General features: G+C 42.6%; 1 protein-coding gene and 1 pseudogene across 4 annotated transcripts in view; both read right to left on the bottom strand.

Annotated features, from left to right (window-relative positions):
• ZNF81 (zinc finger protein 81) overlaps positions 1–22,009 on the bottom strand; it is a 100,792-nt gene that overhangs the window by 10,897 nt on the left and 67,886 nt on the right. For all 4 annotated transcript variants that reach the window (XM_045996122.1, XM_045996123.1, XM_045996121.1 and 1 more), the window contains 2 exons: positions 19,796–19,922; positions 11,763–11,858 (listed from right to left, as the gene is read on the bottom strand). In XM_045996122.1, the coding sequence (XP_045852078.1) occupies positions 11,763–11,858; positions 19,796–19,922 (223 nt within the window). The remainder of the gene's footprint in view (positions 1–11,762; positions 11,859–19,795; positions 19,923–22,009) is intronic.
• LOC123935373 lies at positions 20,925–21,829 on the bottom strand (annotated as a pseudogene).

Raw genomic sequence — 22,009 nt, 5'->3', positions numbered from 1 at the left:
GGATCCCTGCTCAGTGGGGAGTCTGCTTCTCCCTCTGCCTTCTGCCCCCGACTCGTGTTCTCTCTTTATGTTCTCTCTCACACTCTCAAATAAATAAATAAAATCTTAAAAAAAAAGAAAGCGCAAGAAACAATACCACTTTATATTCATAATAACAAAATAAAAAAATAAGAAATGCACATAATTCCAAGTGTTGACATAGATGTAATGAAATGGGCATACTTAGTGCACTGCATTTATATCCCAATGATCAAGTAATACCATTTCTATATAAATATCCCCAAGGAATAATCTCATAGGCTCATAAGATGATGTGTTTAAGAAATTCTTTGTTTTTAAAAAATTGAGGTATAATTTCTACATAGTACAATTCAGATCTTAACTGCAGAGCTCAGTGAATTTTTTATACATATATACCCATGTAACCACCATCTAGATGAAAATATAAAATATTTTAATTGTTCCAGAAAGTTCCATTGCAGCTCTTCCTGGTCAATCACTGACTCTCAGAGATAACCACCGCTCTGATCATAGACCACTAATCACTTATCATCAGAGATTAGTTTTGCTTATATTTGAACTTTACATAAGTTGAGCTATATATATAGCGTGTATTCATCTGCACACCAGGCTTTTCTGTTCAATAAATTTCTTGAGATTCATCCAAGCTCTTGTGTGTTTCAGTAGCTCTTTCTTTTTCATTGCTGTGTATTTCATTGCTGTATTGTAAGAAAACAGTACAACAGTCATCCATTCTCCTGTTGATGGACACTTGGGGTGTTTCATGTTCTTGGCAATTACGCTAATACTGATATGAACATTCTGTACGTTTCTTCTGGTGGACATATGTATTCATTTCTCTTAAGTAAACGCCTGGGAGTGGCATTGCTGAGATACAGGACAGCTATACATTTAGCACCATCAGGTACTGCCTGTTTCCCAAAGTGGCTGAAAGTATTTACATTCCTACCATCAACGTATGTAAATTCCAGTTGCTCCAAATACTCATTAACACTTGATACTCTAAGTCTTCTAATTGTATCCATTCTTTTGTGTGTCTGTGTCTGTGTAGGGTTGTCCCATTGGGGTTTAATTTTCATTTCCCGGATAAGTAGTGATGTACAGCACCTTTTCATATACATAATGACCATTTATTTGGATACCTCTTTTTAAAAAAGATTTTATTTATTTATTTGACAGACAGAGATCTCAAGTAGGCAGAGAGGCAGGCAGAGAGAAAGGGGGAAGCAGAGCAGAGAGCCCGATGCGGGGCTCGATCCCAGGACCCTGGGATCATGACCTGAGCCGAAGGCAGAGGCTTAACCCACTGAGCCACCCAGGTGCCCCTGGATACCTCTTTTATTAAAGTACCTACTCATGTCTCTTACTCATTTCTTTTACTACTGGGTTGTCTGCCTTTCTCTTTTTGATTTCTAAGAGTTCATTATATATTCTGAATATAAGTCATTTATCAAATCTATGTATTGCAATTATCTTCTTCCAGTTTGTGGCTTCCTACTCACTTTCTTTTTTTCTTTTTTAAAAGATTTTATTTATCTGCCAGAGAGAGAGAGAGAGAGAGTACACACAAGCAGGCAGAGAGGCAGGCAGAGGCAGCAAGAGAAGCAGGCTCCCTGCCGAGCAAGGAGCCCGATGCAGGACTCGATCCCAGGACCCTGGGATCATGACCTGAGCCGAAGGCAGTGACTTAACCAACTGAGCCATCCAGGCGTCCCCCTACTCACTTTCTTAATATCTTTTTGAAGGGGTGTAATTCTTCATTCTAATACTGTTCTACTTACTATCAAATGGGATGGGAAGCGCTCTCTCTCTTTGTCTCCAAAAGAACTTGAATGAGATTGGCATTATTCCTTCTTTAAGTAACAGGAAGAATTCACCAATGAAGTCATGTAGGCTGGGAGCTTGTTTGTAGGAAGATTTTATTTTATTTTAAAGATTTTATTTATTTAATTATGAGAGAGAGAGAGAGCACATGCAGGGGGAGGAGCAGAGGCAGAGAGAGAGAAAAAGAGAATCTCAAATGGACTGCACTGAGTGTGGAGCCTGACATAGGGCTTGATCCCTTGACCCTGAGATCATGACCCTAATGAAAAACAAAAGACATTTAACTGACTGAGCCACCCAGGTGCCCCCGCTGAAAGATTTTAAGTTATAAATTAGTATTTTCAATAGATAAAAAGACTACTAAGATTTTTTTCTTTCTTTTTGTGGTATTCCTTGTAATCTGTGATTTTTAGGACTGTGTCCATCTAGTCTCAATTATAAAATGTATTGGCAAATGGTTGGTAATAATATCTTTTTAATATCCTTTTGATATATGTAGCATTTGTAGTGACATTTCTTTTTTCATTTGTGGCATTAATAATCTGTGTTTTCTCTTTCCTTTTTCTTGATTAGTCTTGTTAAAGATTTATCAGTTGTATTAACCTTTTCAAAGAACCAAATTTTGGCTTTGTTAGTTTTCATTATTTTATGTCCTGAGTTGCAAAGTTAGATCACTAATCTTTAAACTTTCTAATTTTCTGGTAGATATATATAAACCAATATATTTCTTTTTTTAAGATTTTATTTATTTATTAACATTTAATTTATTTATTTGACAGACAGAAAAAACAAGCAGGCAGAGTCAGGCAGGGGGAAGGGGGGGAAGCCGGCTCCCTGCTGAGCAGAGAGCCCGATGTGGGGCTCGATCCCAGGACCCTGAGACCATGACCTAAGCCGAAGGCAGAGGCTTAACCCACTGAGCCACCCAGGTGCCCCGTGATTTTATTTACTTATTTATTTGACTGAGATCACAAGTAGGCAGAGAAGCAGGCAGAGAGAGGAGGAAGCAGGCTCCCTGCTGAGCAGAGAGCCCAATGTGGGCCTGGATCCCAGGACCCTGAGATCATGACCTGAGCCAAAGGCAGAGGCTTTAACCCACTGAGCCACCCGGGCACCCCATAAACCAATATATTTCTATCCGAGTAGTGCTTCAGCTTCCTCCCACAAGTACTGATGTGCCATATTTTCATTATCATTCTGCTCAAAATAGTTTCTAATTCCACTGTGATTTCTTCTTTAACTTCTGGGATATTTCCATGTTTGTTGCTTACTTTCCAAACATTTGGATATTTTCTGGTGTCTTTCTGTTCAGTTTTAATTTATTTCAACAGTAATTAGAGAACATTTAGCATATGATTTCAATCTTTTGGAATCTGTTGCAATTAGCCTTATATCCTCAAATTGGGTCTATTTTGCTCCGTGTGCCATATGCACTTGAAAAAAGTGTATATTCTACAGTTGTGTGATGTAGTGACCTATTGTATGTCAATTAGGTCACATTGGTTTATCATGTTCAAATCTTCTATTGTTTTTTAAAATATTTATTCATTTATTTTAGAGAGGGAGAGAGAGCATGTGTGGGAGGGGGAGGAGCAGAAGGAGAAGGACAGAGAGAATCTCAAGCAGACTCCCCATTGAGTGTGGAGCCCAATGTGGGACTCAATCCCATAAACCTGAGACTATGACCTGAGCCCAAATCAAGAGCCAAATGCTCAACCAACCGAGCCACCAAGGCGCTCCTCAAATCTTCTATATCTTTAAAGGTTCTTTGGTCTCTAAACAGACAAAAACCAGTTATAGAGATAGATATGTTAAAATCTGTAACTATGATTACACATTTTGTCTGTTTCTTCTTTTAGCACTGTCAATGTTTACTTTATATATCTTGAAGCTATGCTATTAAGTGCATAAAAAGATAGATTTTTAATATAGTCCTGCTGAACTGAAGTTTTATCAATTTCAGAGAAACAGAGTACATTGTGGAAGATAAAACAGATATTAAAACAATGATACAGGAATATTATGAAACAACCGCATGCCAAAAATTTGATAAAATAGATAAGATGTACAAATTCAAAGAAATAAAAATAAGAAGAAATTGAAAATCTGAGTATTTCCATATCTGTTAAAGACACTGAATTTCAAAATTAAAGGTAATCCCACAAAGGAAACTTCAGATCCATATGAGTTCACTGGCATATTTTATCATCTATTTAAAGAAAAATTATAAAATTTAAAGCAATCTTACACAAAATCACCAAACAGAGGAATGAATGCTAAAAATTCCTAGTAAATATAGCAACTTTACAAAAACTCTTTCAGAAGATAGAGTGGGCATGAAAATTTTCCAGATCATTTTATGAGGCTAGCATTAATATGATACTAAAATCAAAGATATTGTAAACAAAATATCCCCTAAAACTGAAGACTAATACCTCACTTAAACACAGAGCTAGGGGCGCCTGGGTGGCTCAGTGGGTTAAAGCCTCTGCCTTTCGCTCAGGTCATGATCCCAGGGTCCTGGGATCGAGCCCCGCATCGTGCTCTCTGCTTGGTGGGGAGCCTGCTTCCTCCTCTCTCTCTCTCTGCCTGCCTCTCTCCCTACTTGTGATCTCTATCTGTCAAATAAATAAATAAAATCTTAAAAAAAAAACAAAAAACACAGAGCTAAAAATCCTTACCAATTATTGCAAACTGATTCAAGAAATACATGAAAAAGTTAATAATCATGATCAAGTAGGGTTTATCACAGTAAGGCAATGTCAGTTTAACATCTGAAAATCTGTTAAATTCACCATACCAACAGAATAAAATGTTCATCCCAAATGCAAAAAAAAGCACCCAGGAAATCTAATACCCATTCATGTTATCATCAAACTACGAATAGGAAGTAATCGCCACAAGTTAATAAAGGACATCTAAGGAAAACCACAGCTAATATACTCAATGCTGAAAGACTGAAAGCTTTTGCTCTCAAGATAAAATAAAAATAAAGGGCATGCAGACTAAAAAGTAAATGACAAAAAGACATGGTAATTGATGCAAAAAAATTTTTAAGGAATTTAATACATGAATTTATTAGCAAGGTCTCAGAATATAGGTTCAATGCACAAGAATCAATTGTAAGAGTTCCACCTCTGGTTCCACCTCTAGTATGGAGAAGCAAGCTCCTAAAAAAATCCTTCTACAGACAATAACTATATTCCCTAGAAAAACAAAATAAAACATTTACTAGTAGAGTAAACAAAAGCAGGCAGATTTTGAAGAGGAGTTAGAAGTTAGAACAAGTCTGAACAGAGATCTAAGTTGCTACCCACCATATGTGAGACAGCATCTCCAGTTTAACCTAGTTAACAGCCTACTATGACAAAAACTGCCTACTGTAACAGAAAATGGTGTTACTATAACATAACCCTATAATATTTGGTGTAAAAATCCAAAATTACTCAATATAAGATGACCCAGAAAAATTCCCCTTGGTCACTATCCGGTTCCTTCAGTAGTTTTTCTCCCCCCAGTTTTTATTTGAATTCTAGTTAGTTAAAGTATAGTGTAATATTGGTTTCAGGAGCAGAATTTAGTGATAAATCACTTACATACAACACCCAGTGATCACCATAACAAGTACCCTCCTTGATACCTATTACCTATTTATCCACCCCCACCGGCCTCCCCCTATCAACCCTCAGTTTGTTTTCTAGTCTCTTATGGTTTGCTTCACTCTCTTTTTTCCCCTCTCCATATGTTCATCTGTTTTGTTTCTTAAATTCCACACATTAGTGAAATCATATGGTATTTGTCTTTCAGTAGTTTTTAAAGTGTATTTATCATAGTTAACAGTTTATATCTGTTAGATGAGTTGGTCTAATAGAAACAATTTAATCATATTAAACTCAAGTTATTTTTATATATGGTGTGAGGTACGGGTCAAGGGTATTTTTCTTCCAGTACTGACATCCATTTGTCCCAGCACAATTTGTTCAAAAACAAAATTCCCTTCCCCCACTGAATTGTACCTTTGTCAAAACTCAGTTGTCCATATATTTGTGGGTCTATTTTTGGACTCTCTCTTCTATTCCATTTATATATGTTTGTCCTTACATCAAAACCACACTATCTGGATTATTGTAGCTTTACAATAAATCTAAATTAATACTTTTACTTCTTTTTAAAGATTGCTGTTGGCTATTCTAGGGCCTTTCCATATCCATATAAACTAAAATCTGTCAGTTTTTATCCCCTAAAATGACAAATAATTGATTGAACAAGTAGAATACAATTCAGTAAAGCAACAGATTTCAACAACATGCAACCACCTTGATTTATACCCTATAAAACACAATACCCATCAACAGCTGAATATACATTCTTTTCAGACACATGGAAAAAAAGACAGACCAAACACAGAAATTAGACAGATTATATTCTCAGACTACAACAAAATTAGATCAGACAACATAAATAGACAAGTTTCTTTTTTTTTTTAATATTTTATTTATTTAACAGAGAGAAATCACAACTAGGCAGAGAGGCAGGCAGAGAGAGAGAGGAGGAAGCAGGCTCCCTGCGGAGCAGAGAGCCCGACGTGGGGCTCGATCCCAGGACCCTGAGATCATGACCTGAGCCAGGCAGTGGCTTAATCCACTGAGCCACCCAGGCGCCCCAACAGACAAGTTTCTTGAAAAATACAACTTACTATGTCTGACAAAAGATGAAAGAGAAAAATCTGAATAACCCTGTCTATTACAGAAATCGAATTTGTTATTCAAACTTTCCCGGGGTGCCTGGGTGGCTCAGTCAGTTAAGCATCTGCCTTTGGCTCAGGTGCCCTGCATCATCACATCATCAGGCTCCCTACTCAGCAAGGAGTCTGCTTCTCTGTCTGCCCCTTACCCTGCTTGTGCTCTCTCTGTCTTATTCTCTCTGCCTAAAACAAACAAACAAAAAAAAAGTTTCCCATCAAGAAAATTCCAGGTCCAGATGGTTTCATTAGTGAATTCCATGAAACAGTAAAAGAAGAAATAATAATTTTACACAAACTATTTAAGAAAAGGGAACACTTCACAGCTCATTTATGTGGCCAGCAGAAACCTAATATCAAAGCCTGACAAAAATGTTGCAGAAAAAGAAAACTACAACCAATATCACTCATAAAAATGCAAATACTTTAAAACAAAACATCAGTAAATATAAGCCAATAACATATAGTAAGGGTTATATATCATAATCAAGTAATATTCTATCTCAGAAATACAAAGTTAACTTAACATTTGTAAAATTAACAGGGAAGCCTGGGTGGCTCAGTGGGTTGGGTCTTCAGCTCAGGTCATGATCTCAGAGTCCTGAGATTCAGCCCTGCATCAGGCTCTCTGCTCAGCGGTGCGCCTGCTTCCTCCTCTCTCTCTGCCTGCCTCTTTGGCTACTGTGCTCTCTCTCTCTCTCTGTGTCAAATAAATAAATAAAATCTTTAAGAAAAATCAACAAATAGGGCGCCTGGGTGGCTCAGTAGGTTGGAGCCTCTGCCTTCGGCTTGGGTCATGATCCTGGGGTCCTGGGATCGAGCCCCATTTCGGGTTCTCTGTTCAGTGGTGAGCCTGCTTCCTCCTCTCTCTCTGCCTGCCTCTCTGCCTACTTGTGATCTCTCTCTCTCTGTCAAATAAGTAAATAAAGTCTTTAAAAAAGTATTTTAATTATATTTTCTGTGTTTTTTAAATGTTTTTAATTTTAATTCTAGTATAGTTAACATACAGTGTTATATTAGTTTCGGGTGTACAATATTGTGATTTAACAATTCTATACATTACCCAGTGCTCATCAGGGTAAGCATGCTCTTAATTCCCATCACCTATTTAACCCATCCCCACCCCCCACAACCATCAGTTTGTTCTCTATAGTTAAAGGTCTATTTCTTGGGGCGCCTGGGTGGCTCGGTGGATTAAAGCCTCTGCCTTCGGCTCAGGTCATGATCCCAGGGTCCTGGGATCGAGCCCCGCATCAGTCTTTCTGCTCAGCAGGGAGCCTGCTTCCCTTCCTCTCTCTCTGCCTGCTTCTCTGCCTACTTGTGATCTCTCTCTCTGTGTCAAATAAGTAAATAAAATCTTTTAAAAAAAAAGTCTATTTCTTGTTTTGTCTCTCTCTCTTTTTTCCCTTTGTTCATTTGTTTTGTTTCTTAAATTCCACATATGAGTGAAATCATGAGGTATCTCTGTCTTTCTCTGACTGACTTATTTCCCTTAACATGTTACTCTCTGGCTCCATCCATGTTGTTGCCAATGGCAAGGTTCTGTTCTTTTTTATGGCTGAATAATATGCCATTGTATGTATATCACATCTTTTTTTGTTGTTGCTCTTATTTTTGGTTTTTTGTTTTGTTTTGTTTTTGTTTTTAAGATTTTATTTATTTATTTGAGAGAGAGATAGAAAGAATGAGAGATAGAGAGAGAGCATCAGAGGAGAGAGGTCAGCGGGAGAAGCAGACTCCCTGCTGAGCAGGGAGCCTGATGTGGGACTGGATCCCAGGACTCCAGGATCATGACCTGAGCCGAAGGCAGTTGCTTAACCAACTGAGCCACCCAGGCACCCACATCTTCTTTATCTTATTTTCTGTATTGTTGATGCTTGGGCCATCTGGTGCCTTCCTCCTCCTGGACAGATTGCCTCTCTCAGTGCTAGTTAATTCCTAGAGATAGCAAATGAGTTCCCTGGAAGCACACCTTTTATATGCAAACCAACCAATCCAGAGTCCACTTCTACCAACTCTCCTCCTTTGTTACACTCCCTCAGGTTAAGCCGCTATCCTCCTGCTCTAATCCCTCAGGGCCAAGTACCAAGTTACTAGACTTTTGTTGTAAATGTGGGGCTCTCTTTTAGCACTGAATTGTTGAAAACGCCAGCCAGATTCTACAAACTGGGGTTGGCCAGTACTTCCTGATACTGGGTGAGTGTTCGGGGGAGGGGGGGTGATTTCATGTCTATGGATCCTTTCAACTGACTGGTCAGCTCACCAACTGAAAATTTTAAGAGGGGGATTTTTTAAAGTACTTTTTTGAATGAATTTTTTTGGTAGTTATTGTATATGTACCAAGAAAGCTATAACTTAGGGTTTGGTTGTGTTTTTTGTTTTTTGTTCTTTTTTTTTTCTTTTTTTGGTTTTGTACTTTTTGGGGGATGATTTGTTGATTTTTATTTTTTCCTAACTTTACCAAAGTTTGCAGCTTTTACCTCAACACAACAGGAAGCCCCACTGAAATTACTCAAACTAGCCAATCCTAAGCCTCCCCAGCCTGCTTACTCTGTTTCACCCATGCTTCCCCATGCAAATAAGAATTAAGGCTCTTATCGATGCTTTCCCCTAAAACTTTGGCCTCCTGACTGACCCTGATGCTTCCTGATGTGTCCCTGCATGGTATGGTGTGTCTCCTCCTCTTGGGAACTGTGAATTACAAACTATCTTTTTAATGGCAGTCATCTCTGGATCTGTTGGTCTCACCTTGCCTGAATGATATTAAAACCTACCATTATAAAACAGAAAGACATATATAGATCAACTGAGCAGAATGAAGAGTCCAGAAGTTGACTCACATATAAAAAGTCAATTGATTTTGATAAACATGACTAGGAAATGCAATGGGGGAAAAAAAGCCTCTTCAGCAAATGGTTCTGGAACAAGTGGGTATTGTACTGTAAAAACAAACATTGTGGGCACCTGGGTGGCTCAGTGGGTTAAGCCTCTGCCTTTGGATCAGGTCATGATCTCAGGGTCCTGGGATGGAGTCCCGCATCGGGCTCTCTGCTCAGCAGGGAGCCTGTTTCCTTCTCTCTCTCTCTCTCTCTCTGCCTGCCTCTCTGCCTACTTGTGATCTCTCTCTGTGTGTCAAACAAATAAATAAAATCTTTAAAAACAAAAACAAAAACGAACATCGGTCCTTACATCAAACATACAAAGTGAACTGTAGGTCTAAACTGAGAAAGCAAAAGTGCTATTGCTTAGGGAACGAAATAGGAAAAAATCTTTGTGGCAGGCTATGATTTCTTAAACAGATCACAGAAAGCACTAGAAAATTTTAAAAGACGATAAATTAGACTCCATCAAAATCAAAACATTTGCTCCTCTGATAGGCACCAGTAAGAAGAGAAAAGTGAAAGCCACGAATTGGAACAAAATACTGGCGATGTATATATCTGGTGTAGGAGTTACATCTAGCAAATATCAACAACTCTGAAAACTCATTAAGCAAGCAAGCAACCCAATTAAAAAACAGGAAAGATATCTGAATAGACACCTGAAACAAAAATGTACAAAATGGTCAATAAGCACATGAAATGATACTTATCATTACTTGTCAGAAGAATACAACTTAAAATCATAATGATATACCATTACACATCCACTATGACAGCAAAAATTAAAGTGATTGACGGTAACAGGTGTTGGCAAAGATGCAGAACAACAGAAATTCTCGTGTACTGCTGCTGGAAGAGTAAACTCATACAGTCACTTTGGAAGACAGCTTGGCAATTTCTTTTCATTTTTGAAGATTTTATGTATTTATTTGACAGAGATCACAAGTAGGCAGAGAGGCAGGCAGAGAGAGATGAAGGGAAGCAGGCTCCCCGCCGAGCAGAGAGCCCAATGCGGGTCTCGATCCCAGGACTCTGCGATCATGACCCGAGCCGAAGGCAGAGGCTTTAACCCACTGAGCCACCCAGGTGCCCCAGCTTGGCAATTTCTTATAAAGGCACGCATACACTTACTTATACAATTATATGACCCACCAACTCCACTCCTAGGTGTTCACCCAAGAGAAATGTAAACATATGGTCACACAACAACATGCCAGAATGTTTGCTACACTGTACTCATAATAACCAAATAACAACCACTTGTCATTAACAGGTATATGGATAAACAAATTACAGTCTATTCATATCATGGAATAGTCTTCAGCATTTAAAAGGAATAAACCAGCAATATACTCAGTAACATGGATGAATTGCAGAATCATGATGCTGAACAAATGGAGCCAGACCTAAAAGGGTATAGACAGTAGGATTCCACTCACATGAAACCCTAATAAAGACAGATTTCATCTACAGTGACAGAAAGCCTGTCAATGGTTTGCCTGGGGGCCTACTGACTACAAGGCGCATGGAGGCTCATTTTCATGAAATGGAATGTTCTCCATATCATGACTGGGGTGATGGTTACAGCAGCGAGGACCTTCATCAAACTAGGCACTTCAAATGGAGACAATTATATTGTATGTAAATTATACCTTAATACAGTTGACTGATTTAAGACAAAAATGCTAAGTGACAGTGATCCCAAGGTCAGAAGATTGGAGAGAGGCATGGCAGCAGGGGAGACGGGAGAGGAGTGAGGAATCTGAAAAGAGAAGAGGAGGGGAGGCTGGTTGTCGATGTGTTTATTGGTATCTTAGAGTTGAGAAGAAAAAAATGAGGAGGATGAAAGTGAAAAGGTCCTCAGAAGAACAGGAGTGTGGCAACCAAGTGGTTTTCAAAGAGGGTAAATCCATTAAAACCTGGCCATATGTATTGTTAAGAATCTCAGATCCTGGGGGATGGGGCTTAAGGAATGAAGGATGAAAATGTGATGGAAGGAGAAAACATTCAAAGAAGCAAGATCTGTAGGGAGGAAGCCTGGCATATGATTCTGCGTGTAGGAATTGCAGCAATTCTCCTTGGAGGAAAGCCAGGCAAAAAAGACAGCTGCTCACACTAAGGGAAATAAAGGGAGAGAACAGTCTGGTACCTAAAAGGCCAATGTTATCTCTTCTCAAGCAGTTTCCAAAGTTGAGATCCTTCAAGAAGGCAGCAAGAAATAGCATTTTAAAGGCATAAGCTTCTGAGGAAAAGCGTTTCCGTGTACCCCATCTGCCTGGGTCACACTCACTCACCCGTATGGCTCTGATGTGGGGTTTTTCTCTCCAAAATCCATGGCTCCTCTCCTTGTTCCAACTTGAAGATGACCTCTGGTTTGGGAACTTCATACCCTGTTAACAGGACATGACAGAATTGGGTCCAGCTAATTGCTTTCCTCTTGGTGTTTTTTTTTTTTTAAGTAACCACTTTTCATTGGGAAAAGAGTAATAATCACAGAGGTCAACGCAACTGAAGGATCTCAAGCCCACCAGGGTACTCAGCAGCTGAGAATGGAAATACTCTTATGGAGGCTCTGTGTTCAGTACCTCGGGCTGCCGTAACAAAATACCAAAACCTGCGTGGCTCAAAGCAGCAGAAAGTCATTGTCTCATGCTTCTGGGGCCTCAAGTCTGAAATCAGTGTTAGCAGGGTCAGGCTCTCTCTGGCAGATGTGAGGGAGCATCCTTCCTTGAGTCTTCTAGCTTGTTTGCTGGCAATGTTTGATGTTTCTTTAGCTTGTAAATGCATCACTCCAGATGTATGCCCTTCTCCCCGTGTATCTTCACACTGACTTCCCTCTATATGTATCTATTTCTTTTCTTTTTTAAAAAAGATTTTATTTATTTATTTGAGAGAGAGAGAGCCAGCACAAGCTGGGGAGAGAGACAGAGGGAAAGGGAGAAGCAGAGCCCCTGCTGAGCAGGAAGCCCGACGCGGGGCATGATTCCAGGACCCTGGGAGCAGGACCTGAGCCGAAGGCAGACACTTAACTGACTGAGCCACCCAGGTGCCCACATATGTGTCTGTTTCTATGACCAGATTTCCCTTTTTTTATAAGCACACCAATCATATTAAATTAGGGCCCACTCCCATGAACTCATTTTAACTTGATTACCTCTATAAAGACACTGTGTTCAAATAAAGTCACATTCTGGAGTACTGGAGGTTCAGATTTCCACGTTTTTTTTCAGGGGGACACACGACTCAACCCATTAAAAATCTGCCCTCGGACACCCCCCCCCCCCCCCGCCACCAAATTCATGTCCTTCCCAGGTGCAAAATATACTAACTCCATGCCAATATCCCCAAAAGTCTTGATCATTCCAGCATCAAGTCTTAAATTCTATCTAAACATCAACTCCAAGTGTAAAATCTTATCATCCAGATCACCTAAATCAGTTATGGGTGTGATATGAGTATGAGTCATCTCAGGGCAGCTTCTCTCCACACAAACCTGTGAAATCAGACAAGTCACTGCTTCCAAAATGCAATGGTAGGACAGGCATTCCCATTTCAAAAGGGAGAGACTGGAACAAAAAAAGGCATCACAGATCCCAAGAAAGTCCAAAACCTAGCAAGACAAAGCCCATGAGATTTTAAGGCTTGAGGGTAATTCTTATTGGCTCCATTTTCTGTCCTCCAAGCCTACCAAGGGGGGGGGGATGGCCCCACTCTGTTGGCCCAGGGCCAGGAGTGGCACCATTCACTACTACCTCTACTGGTCCACTAGCATAATATTTCCTGCCTGTTCCCGTGCCCCTTCCACTCTGCTATTCTCTTAGTTCCAAAGGGAGGAATGCTTCTGCCAGGAGACACAGTAGTGATTCCACTGAACTGGAAGTTAAGTCTGTCACGTGGACATTTTGGGCTCCTCAAGTCTCTGAATCAAAAGGCAAAGAAAGGAGTTTCTGTGCTGGCTGGAGTGACTGATCCTGACTACTCAGGGGAAATTGGACTGCTACCCCACAGTGGAAATAAGGAAGCAAGTGTCTGGAATACACGTAATCCCTCAGGGCATTTCTTGGTACTACTGTGTGCCCTGTGATGAAAAGTCAATAGGAACTACAACAACCCAATTCAGGCAGGACTACGAATGGCCCAGATCCTTTAAGAATGAAGTTTTTTTGGGGGGGCGGGGCACTGGGTGGCTCAATCATTTAAGCATCTGCCTTTGGGTCAGGTCATGATCCCAGTGTCCTGGGATTGAGTCCTGGGTCAGGCTCCCTGGTCAGTGGGGAGCTTCCTTCTCCCTCTCCCTCTGCTCCTCCCACCCTCTTGCGCACACATGTGCGTGCGCACACATGCTTGCTCCCTCTTTCAAATACATAAATAAAATCTTAAGAAAAAAGAATGAAGTTTTGGGTCACACCATCAGGTAAAGAACCACAATCTGTTGTGTTGGCTGCAGGCAAAGAGAACAAGGAATCGTTAGTGCAAGAAGGAATTCTACCTTAAGACTGCAACACAGATACTTTGCCTTGGTTTGCGGTCTACTGGCCTGTCCTGCAGATTTTGAATTTAGGATTATAACATCACCTCACTCGAATTTCCAGCTTGCAGGCCTGGCCTTTAAATTTCAGACTTCTTGGTTCCTGTAATCAGGCAAGCCAGTTCCTTAAAACAAATCTCTTCCCTGGAATCTGTGAATGTATTCATTCTGTCTATCTTTCTCTAGGTATGTCTGTATGTATTTATAGTGTGTGTGTGTGTGTGTATACTCTGTATATGTATATACCCATATCATATTGGTTCCATTTCTCTGGAGAACGATAATGCAGATTTTGAGAATGGTGCTAGAGGAAGAGAATCCCAAGAATGAATTTTCTGAATGGGTTATGGGTTTTCTAGAATTGGTTCCCTACTCTGATCAGATTTGAAGGCACTAATGACTCTCTTTCCAGTACTACAGAGCACACTGACAGTCCATGGGATGATGTGGCAAAAGAGATATGCAAAATATCCCCACTGGATACCTAGATACTCCTTATCAAATGCTTGTGAGAGGTATGGTTCTGGGTGACCTCGTATTTGACACCTTAGAAATTTTTGTCAAACTTACAAGTATAATAAGATTGCCGGATTGCTCCTAATTGTGCTGGACAAAGTAGAGGGAGGAAAAGGATGAACTCAGGGATTTGAGTTCCCAGCTCAAGCACTGCATAGATGACCTGAAAATGTCTACGTTTGTCCTAAAAGGAACCCCTAACTTCTGTAGCTACAGAACTGATGCTGCTGAAAACGAAACCCAGAGTCTCATCCTGGCAGTGGCCACATTACAACACAAATTGAATTCCCAACCTTATAGGGTGTGGGCTAGTAAGGTAAGGGAACTGACTGAAAAGAAATGGGATCCAGAAATTTAGAATGGACATAGATGAGGACACTGAACTTCTAAGCTCGGATGAGTATTCTTTTGAGTAGAAGCAGCCTTTCTGTCCTCATCTGAGAAGATTAACCCTACTTTGCCTGAGGACCCCACAACGACCTCCCCTGAGGTACTTGCCTTAAAAGGTACTGCTGATTTCTCTCCGACCTAGCCCTACCACCCTGACTTGCTTCTAGATCTAGAACTAGACTCAAGTCACATCAGGGCCCAAGAGGGGAGGTATAGCATAATCCACGAGGCATAAAACAACGGCATTATTGGTCCAATTTATACAGACAGAAAGCTGGGAAGCCCAGGTGCGAATGGATATTTAAGAGTGTGGGATAATGGAAAGGACATAAAGTTGGATCGATCAGGCCAAATGTGTTAGTATGTGCACACTAAGCAGATTGTGAATTTAACGTCGCTGCTTGAGGGGTTCGAGAGGGCTTGAACATTTTGTTTGGTTGGCTAAAACATGGATCAAAACATGGTTCGTACAAAATGCAACTGAAATGGAGAAGCGCTTTGGAAGAACTCTCTATACTACAGAGAAAGGCATCCAAGGGCTTGGGAGATTGGCACATTAGACTTGATTTAGCATGTAAGGCATGCTCTCACACACTGGGAGGGTCCAGAGGACATGCCCGGGACCTGCAAATTTGTGAGGTGGCGGGGTGGGGGTGGTGCCCAGTATTCTTGAAGAACTCTGTGATTGCTTTTCTCTGCAGGACACAAATTGGGAAACCCCAATGCAATGGGATGAACTGGATTCTGGGGTGACAGGGGCCAAATGGGGGCACTGAATTGCTAAATGCAAGATGGACATGGTTATTACAGTGCACAGCAGGGTTAAAGCAGTAATCAGAATGGTCTGACCTGCAGAGACCCATGGTGTTGGTCAGTTCCTTATGCTGTCCCTAGAAAAGAAACAGACGAGCTACTGCATTCTTACTTGATCTGCATTAGAAGAGTTCTAGGGCAAGTGAACTAAGTCTAACATGAAATGTAAAAAGAGTTTCAGCTCCTCAGTCAATTTTCAGGCTTGAGCCAGTTTACAGACCCAGAGCACTTTGAATGAAGGGGAGCCCCAGTCCCTTGAGGAAGGACCCTGCTATGCTGTCAAAATGTACACTGCTAATCTCTCTCTTCCCTAAACGGATTTACAGCCCTTTGTCAGGGTGACTGTGCAGGGAGGGAAAGGACATAAAGAGGCTTTTCCAAGATTACTGGAGACCAGTTCTGAACTGACACAAATTCCAGGAGACCCAGGATGTCACTGTGGCCCACCAGACGGCATAGGGGCTTATGAGAGTGAAGTCATTAACGGAGTTTCAGCTCAGCTCCATCTCACGGGAGGCCCAGCAGGCACCCCAATCCATCCTGTGGTTACTTCCCAGGTTCAGAATGCAAAATTAGAAGATAGACACTCAGCAACGGGCAGAATACCCATACTGGTTCCCTGACCTGTGCAGTGAGGACTATTATGGTGAGAAGGACCAAGTGGAAGCCACTAGAACTGCCTCTACTAGAAAAAGAGTAAACCCAGGGACGCCTGGGTGGCTCAGTTGGTTAAGCGGCTGCCTTCGGCTCAGGTCATGATCCCAGCGTCCTGGGATCGAGTCCCACATCGGGCTCTGTGCTCGGCGGGGAGCCTGCTTCTCTCTCTGTCTCTGCCTGCCACTCTGTCTGCCTGTGCTCTCTCTCTCTCTCTCTGACAAATAAATAAAATCTTTAAAAAAAAAATACCTTTAGAAAAAGAGTAAACCCAAAGAAATACTGCATTCCTGTAGGAACTGCAGAGATCAATGCTACCATCAAGAGCCTAAAGGATGCAGGGGGAGTGAGTCCCACCACATGTCCATTCAACTTGCCTCTCTGGCCGTGCAGAGGACAAACAGGTCTTAGAGAATGACTGTGGACCATCAAGAGCTTAACCAGGTGCTAACTCCAACAGCAGCTGCTGTACCAGATGTGGTTCATTGCTGAACCAATTAACACATCCCTTGGTGTCCAGTGAATAGTTATCGATCTGGCAAATGTGTGTGGGCTTTTTGTTTGTTTTATTTTCGTTGTTGTGTGTGTGGTTTTTTTTTTGCAATATCTGTTATTAAAGGTTACTAGAAGCAGATTGCTTTTAGTTGGCAAGGCCAACTAGATAGATAGATAGATATAGATATCTATATATATATTCACTGTCCTACCTCAGAGATCTATCAGCCCTCCAGTCCTAATGTCATAATTTAGTCTGTAGGGATTCTGATTGACTTTCCCTCCCACAAGATACCACGTTGGTCCATTACACTGACGACATTATGCTGACTGCACCTGATGAATGAGAAGTAAGAACCACTCTTAACTTACTGGTAAGATCATTTGTATGGCAGAGGGTAGGAAATAAATCTGACCACAATTTAGAGGCCTTCCACCTCAGGGAAATTTCTATGGGTAGAGCAGTATGCACCCATGGGACCCCTAGAAATTTCTTTCTTTTTTTTTTAAAAGATTTTGTCAGAGAGAGAGAGAGAGAGCACAAGCTCAGGGGAGCAGCAGGCAGAGGGAGAGGGAGAAGCAGGCTCCCTGCTGAGCAGGGAGCCCAACGTGGAGCTCAATCCCAGGACCCCAGGATCATGATCTGAGCTGAAGGCAGCCGTCTAACCTACTGAGCCACCCAGGCGTCCCCCTACCCTTAGAAATTTCGAAGCGAAGATTAAGTTTTTGCCTCTGGCTCTTCCTACAAGTAAAAAGAGGGACAATGGCTACCGGGCCTCTGTGGACTTCAGAGGCAATATATTCCACACCTGGGTGTCTTACTCTGCTCCACTTACCATGTGATCCAAAAAACTGCTAGTTTTGAGCAGCGCCCGGAACAAAAGAAGGCTCTGCAACGGGTCCAGAGTGCCATACAAGCTGCTCTCTCCCTGGGGCCATATGATCTGGTGGATCCAGTGGTGCTTGAAATGTCAGCGGCAGTTGGGGATGGAGCCTTGGGTAGGCCCCTAGAGGTGAACCACAGAGCCAATCTTGGGATTTTGGAGCAAAGCCCTATCATCCTCTGAGGATAACTGCTTTCCTGTTGATAAAGAGCTTTTGGCTCGCTACCGGGTCTCAGTTTACTTGCTCGCTGAATTTAAGCCTATTCGTCAGTGGAAGAAAGGAAACTCAGCAAGGACTCCTTCGGTAATGGTCAGCGAACACGGAAGAGCCTGGTGCTGAATCCTCACACCGTGCTGGGACATGAGAACTATGGCAAGTGGTAGAGACCCACTCAGAGGGGGCCCAAGTCCTTCCAATCAAGCTCTAGCTGGTGGATGGTGTGAGGTCAGTAGCAGCTCCTGGAGCACTGAGCCTGAGACTTTCCGGAGTTGTGCTGCTCTGGCATGCAGGCCGAGGTGGGTGACAAGCCCCTTCTAAGGCTAAATAATGGCACAAACTCAATTGTCAACAAGTACTGGAAGGGAACGTTGAAGAGCGAATTCAAGAGAGCATGATGCTGTTAGCAGGTGAGACTTCAGGTGGGATGTGGCAACTCCACACCCTTGACCCTGGGTGGCGGCTCTGCGCCGTCAGGCCTGGAACCAAGTAGGTGGCTTGCCCTGTGGAACTGAGGAGGTGCGGGTCTTTCACATTCCATTTTCCCAGCCTGGGCCCTCTGCAGCCATCTTGGCCTCACAACCACCCTTGGAGTCATTCATCCCTCTTCCAGAAGGCTAACGCATGGGCACAGCTCAACAGTTTTATCAGCCTCTCTCCTACCAGTAGAATCCCAGCTACCCGACAGCCTTCCCTCTTTGTTTCCTGTCTCTGTCCTCTTCAGTTGAAGCCAACAGCATTTCTGCTGACGTGGCTGAAGAAATCCACAAGTCATACAAGTGATCTCTTCCTCAACTGGTTGTCCATATCTTTGGTTCTTTCCAGAGTCTCATCTCATTTTTCACATATGGACAGGCTGAGTATTTTCTAAATCTTCAAGCTCTGCTTCTTCTCTTACTAATGATTCCTTTCTAATATCTTTCTTTTCTCCTACATTTTATGGTAAGCAGCAAGGAAAACACAGGCCATGTCTTTAACACTTTTGTTTAGAAACTTCCACAGCTAATGATCTAAGTTTATCACTTACACTTTCTGCTTTTCACCCAACAGAACACAATTCAGTCAGGTTCTCTGCCACTTTGTAACAAGGATCTCCTTTCCTCCAGTTTCCAGTAACACGCTCCTCGCTCCATCTGAGACCAAAGCCCCGTTAGTGTCCATATATCTACCAGTGAATCTCTTCAAGGCAATCTAGGCTTTCTCTGTCAAGCACCTTTCCAGCCTCTACCCATTGTCTGATTCCAAAACCACTTCTGTGTCTTTTTCCATATTTGCTACGGCAGCATCCCCCTTGCCAAGGACAAAAATCTGACTTAGTTTCCTAGGGCTGCTTTAACAAAGTGCCACAAGCTGAACAGCTCAAAACAACAGACATGCACTGTGTCACAGTTCTGGAAACTAGAAGTCCGAAATCAAGGTGTCAGTAGGGCCAACGCTCTTTTTGAAGGAGAACCTTCAAAACAGGAAGGAACTCTTCCATGCTTCTCTCTCTGACCTCCTGGTGGCCTTGGGCATGTCTCAGTTTACAGATGCATCACTCCAGTGACTTGGCCATCTTCTTTTCCTTCACACTGTCTTTCCTCTGTGTGCATCTGTCTCTATGTCTAGATTTCCCTTATTTTAAGCATACCAGTCATACTGGATTAGGACCTACCCGAAAGACCCTGTTTGAGCTTGGCTACCTCTGTAAAGACCCCCAATTCCAAAAAAAGATCATATCCCGAGGTGCTTAGTCCTAACAGGTTAGGATTTCAACATAGTTTTTCCTTGGAGGAATACAATTTTACACATAACACGCTCCTCATAGTTTCTCCAAAGGGCTGTGCTTACCCACTGAGCGCAGGTGGCTGTAATTCTCCAGCGTCACATCCCGGTACAAGCGTCTCTGAGCAGGGTCCAGTTGCTGCCACTCTTCCTTGCTGAAGTCCACAGTCACGTCCTCGAATGACACAGAGACCTGTAACAACACAGTCCCGTTCAAGGCGACAGGGTCAGCAGCGGGGGATAAGGAGAGGATCATTAAGGAATTATTTTTTAAGGATTTGTTTTTCACCAGAATATGCTATACAGTATGACTATTAAATACCTAGTTATATGTAGTGTTGTGTAGCATACAAATATCTAATCATAAATTTTTGCAATTCACTGTACTCAACATTTAGTCAGTTTGTTTAAAGATCTGATTTATTTATTCATGAGAGAGAGAGGCAGAGGAGGAGGGAGAAGCAGGCTCCCCCATGGAGCAGGGAGCCCAACGTGGGGCTCGATCCCAGGACCCTGGGGTCATGACCTGAACTGAAGACAGAGGCTTCACTGACTGAGCCACCCAGTGGCTTATTTTTAAAATATTATTTTTTTATTTATTATTTATTATTATTTTTAAAATATTATTTTTAAAAATAATAATTTTGTATAGGATTTGTCCTTGATCCCATTTTGTTGTTTATTTTAATGGGAAGTTTGTGTTCTATAATTTTTTTATTTTGTTTTACTTTATAGTCATTTACTGTGCTCCAGTGAAAGAGAAAAAGAAAGTGTTTGCATTACAAACACCACAGTCAAGTCCACGTATGCCAGTCACTGCAAACCAAATCACGTGTGTCCGCCGGGTCTCTGGGCATGCAGTTTGCTTCCACTGTAGGAATGGGGAGGGGGCAAGCCAAGCCTGGGCTCTGGGGGTTTTGCTTGGGGGAGGGAAATTCTTGTCCTGGGGGGCACCCACCTGTAAGGGAGTCAGGGGACAGCTAGGGATAGCTTTGCTCAGTGTGTCCTTTGGGTGCTGTTGGGAAGACCCAGCTCAATGTTGGATCCTGCAGCACTCCAAGGAGGAGGACCCCTTCCCCCCACCACAGGCACCTCAGACTGCCCCCCCAATGCTAACCCTGTAAGCAGGTCCAAGGGGGCTAGAGGACACCACGCAGAGTGAGGGGGTTGGTGGGGCCAGCTCAACCCTGCCAAGAGCAGCAGCCAGCCTCCCTAGAGGGAAGGCAGGGTGAGGACCCCAGGGCCCCAGGCTGAGTTGTAGCAGTTGTGCGGGTGGTGGTCATGGGCAGGCTGGCCCAGCTCTGAGTGTTCAGGCGTCAGGCAGTTTTGGGGATCACAGACCTGGCACAGTGGCCCATACACGGTCATGCCCTGCCACGAGGCCCCCTTGTTGCCGTCCATCTGCAGGCTGAAGTTGAACATGTCACAGTGCTCCATGCCCAGCCCAGGCTTGAGGATCTGTTGCTTGGTCCCAGGTGCAGTCAGCCTGGCTTGGCTGGCTCCCTTGTTGGTGGCCTGGTCCAGGGGCAGGTCTTTGCTCAGCTTGGGGTCATAGAGGTGATGCCAGGTGCCACGGGCTGTCATACCCTGCTGGCTAGCAAATCTATTGGTGCCCATCTGTAGCCCGATGATGTTCTCTTAGCTTCTCTGGCTCAAATTTCTGTTCCTGCTTCTCTGCATGCTTCACCCCTATATTTACCTTATTCCTTTTCGTCTTGGCCATGGCTGGGAGGGTGGGCTGCACCTGGGTGAGGTTGGTTTTCTCAAACAAGTCATTGCCTCAAAAATGTCATGGGACTTCACCCCGTACTCGGTGATGGCCTTGATGCAGTTGCCAATGTTTTCCTGCTGGTGCCAATTTTGGGTCGACTCACCGACCTTCTTCACAGAGCCTGGCTGGAACTTACTGATGAACTTCCAAAGAATGATGCCATCTTTGAGGCTGTCTGTGAAACTGTTGCTGATGTGGTGCCCTGTCAACCCCTCGATCCATTCTCAAAGCTCCTGCTCCCGCTTGTGGTCGTACTTTTGGGCCAGCTTGTTCTTGACCTCAACAGATAAGCCATAGGAGGGCCCCTGGTTGAAGTGAGCAGAGGACATGCTGGCTGGTGGTGGGAAGTGGTGGCAGTGGTGTTGAGGACTGAGGCAGCAGCTAAGGCTCCATCTGCCTGTGTTCTATAACTTCTAGAAGGAAGCACGCACACTTTTTTTTTTTAACTTTACATAGCTCCCTCTACTGTTGTTTTAATTAATTCTTCACAAATATGGCCATTTTCTCTT

This window comes from Meles meles, chromosome X (assembly GCF_922984935.1).
Source record: "Meles meles chromosome X, mMelMel3.1 paternal haplotype, whole genome shotgun sequence".
Classification (NCBI taxonomy): Eukaryota; Metazoa; Chordata; class Mammalia; order Carnivora; family Mustelidae; genus Meles; species Meles meles.
The sequence above is the reverse complement of the archived record's forward strand: the minus strand, read 5'-3'. Positions and strand labels throughout refer to the sequence as shown.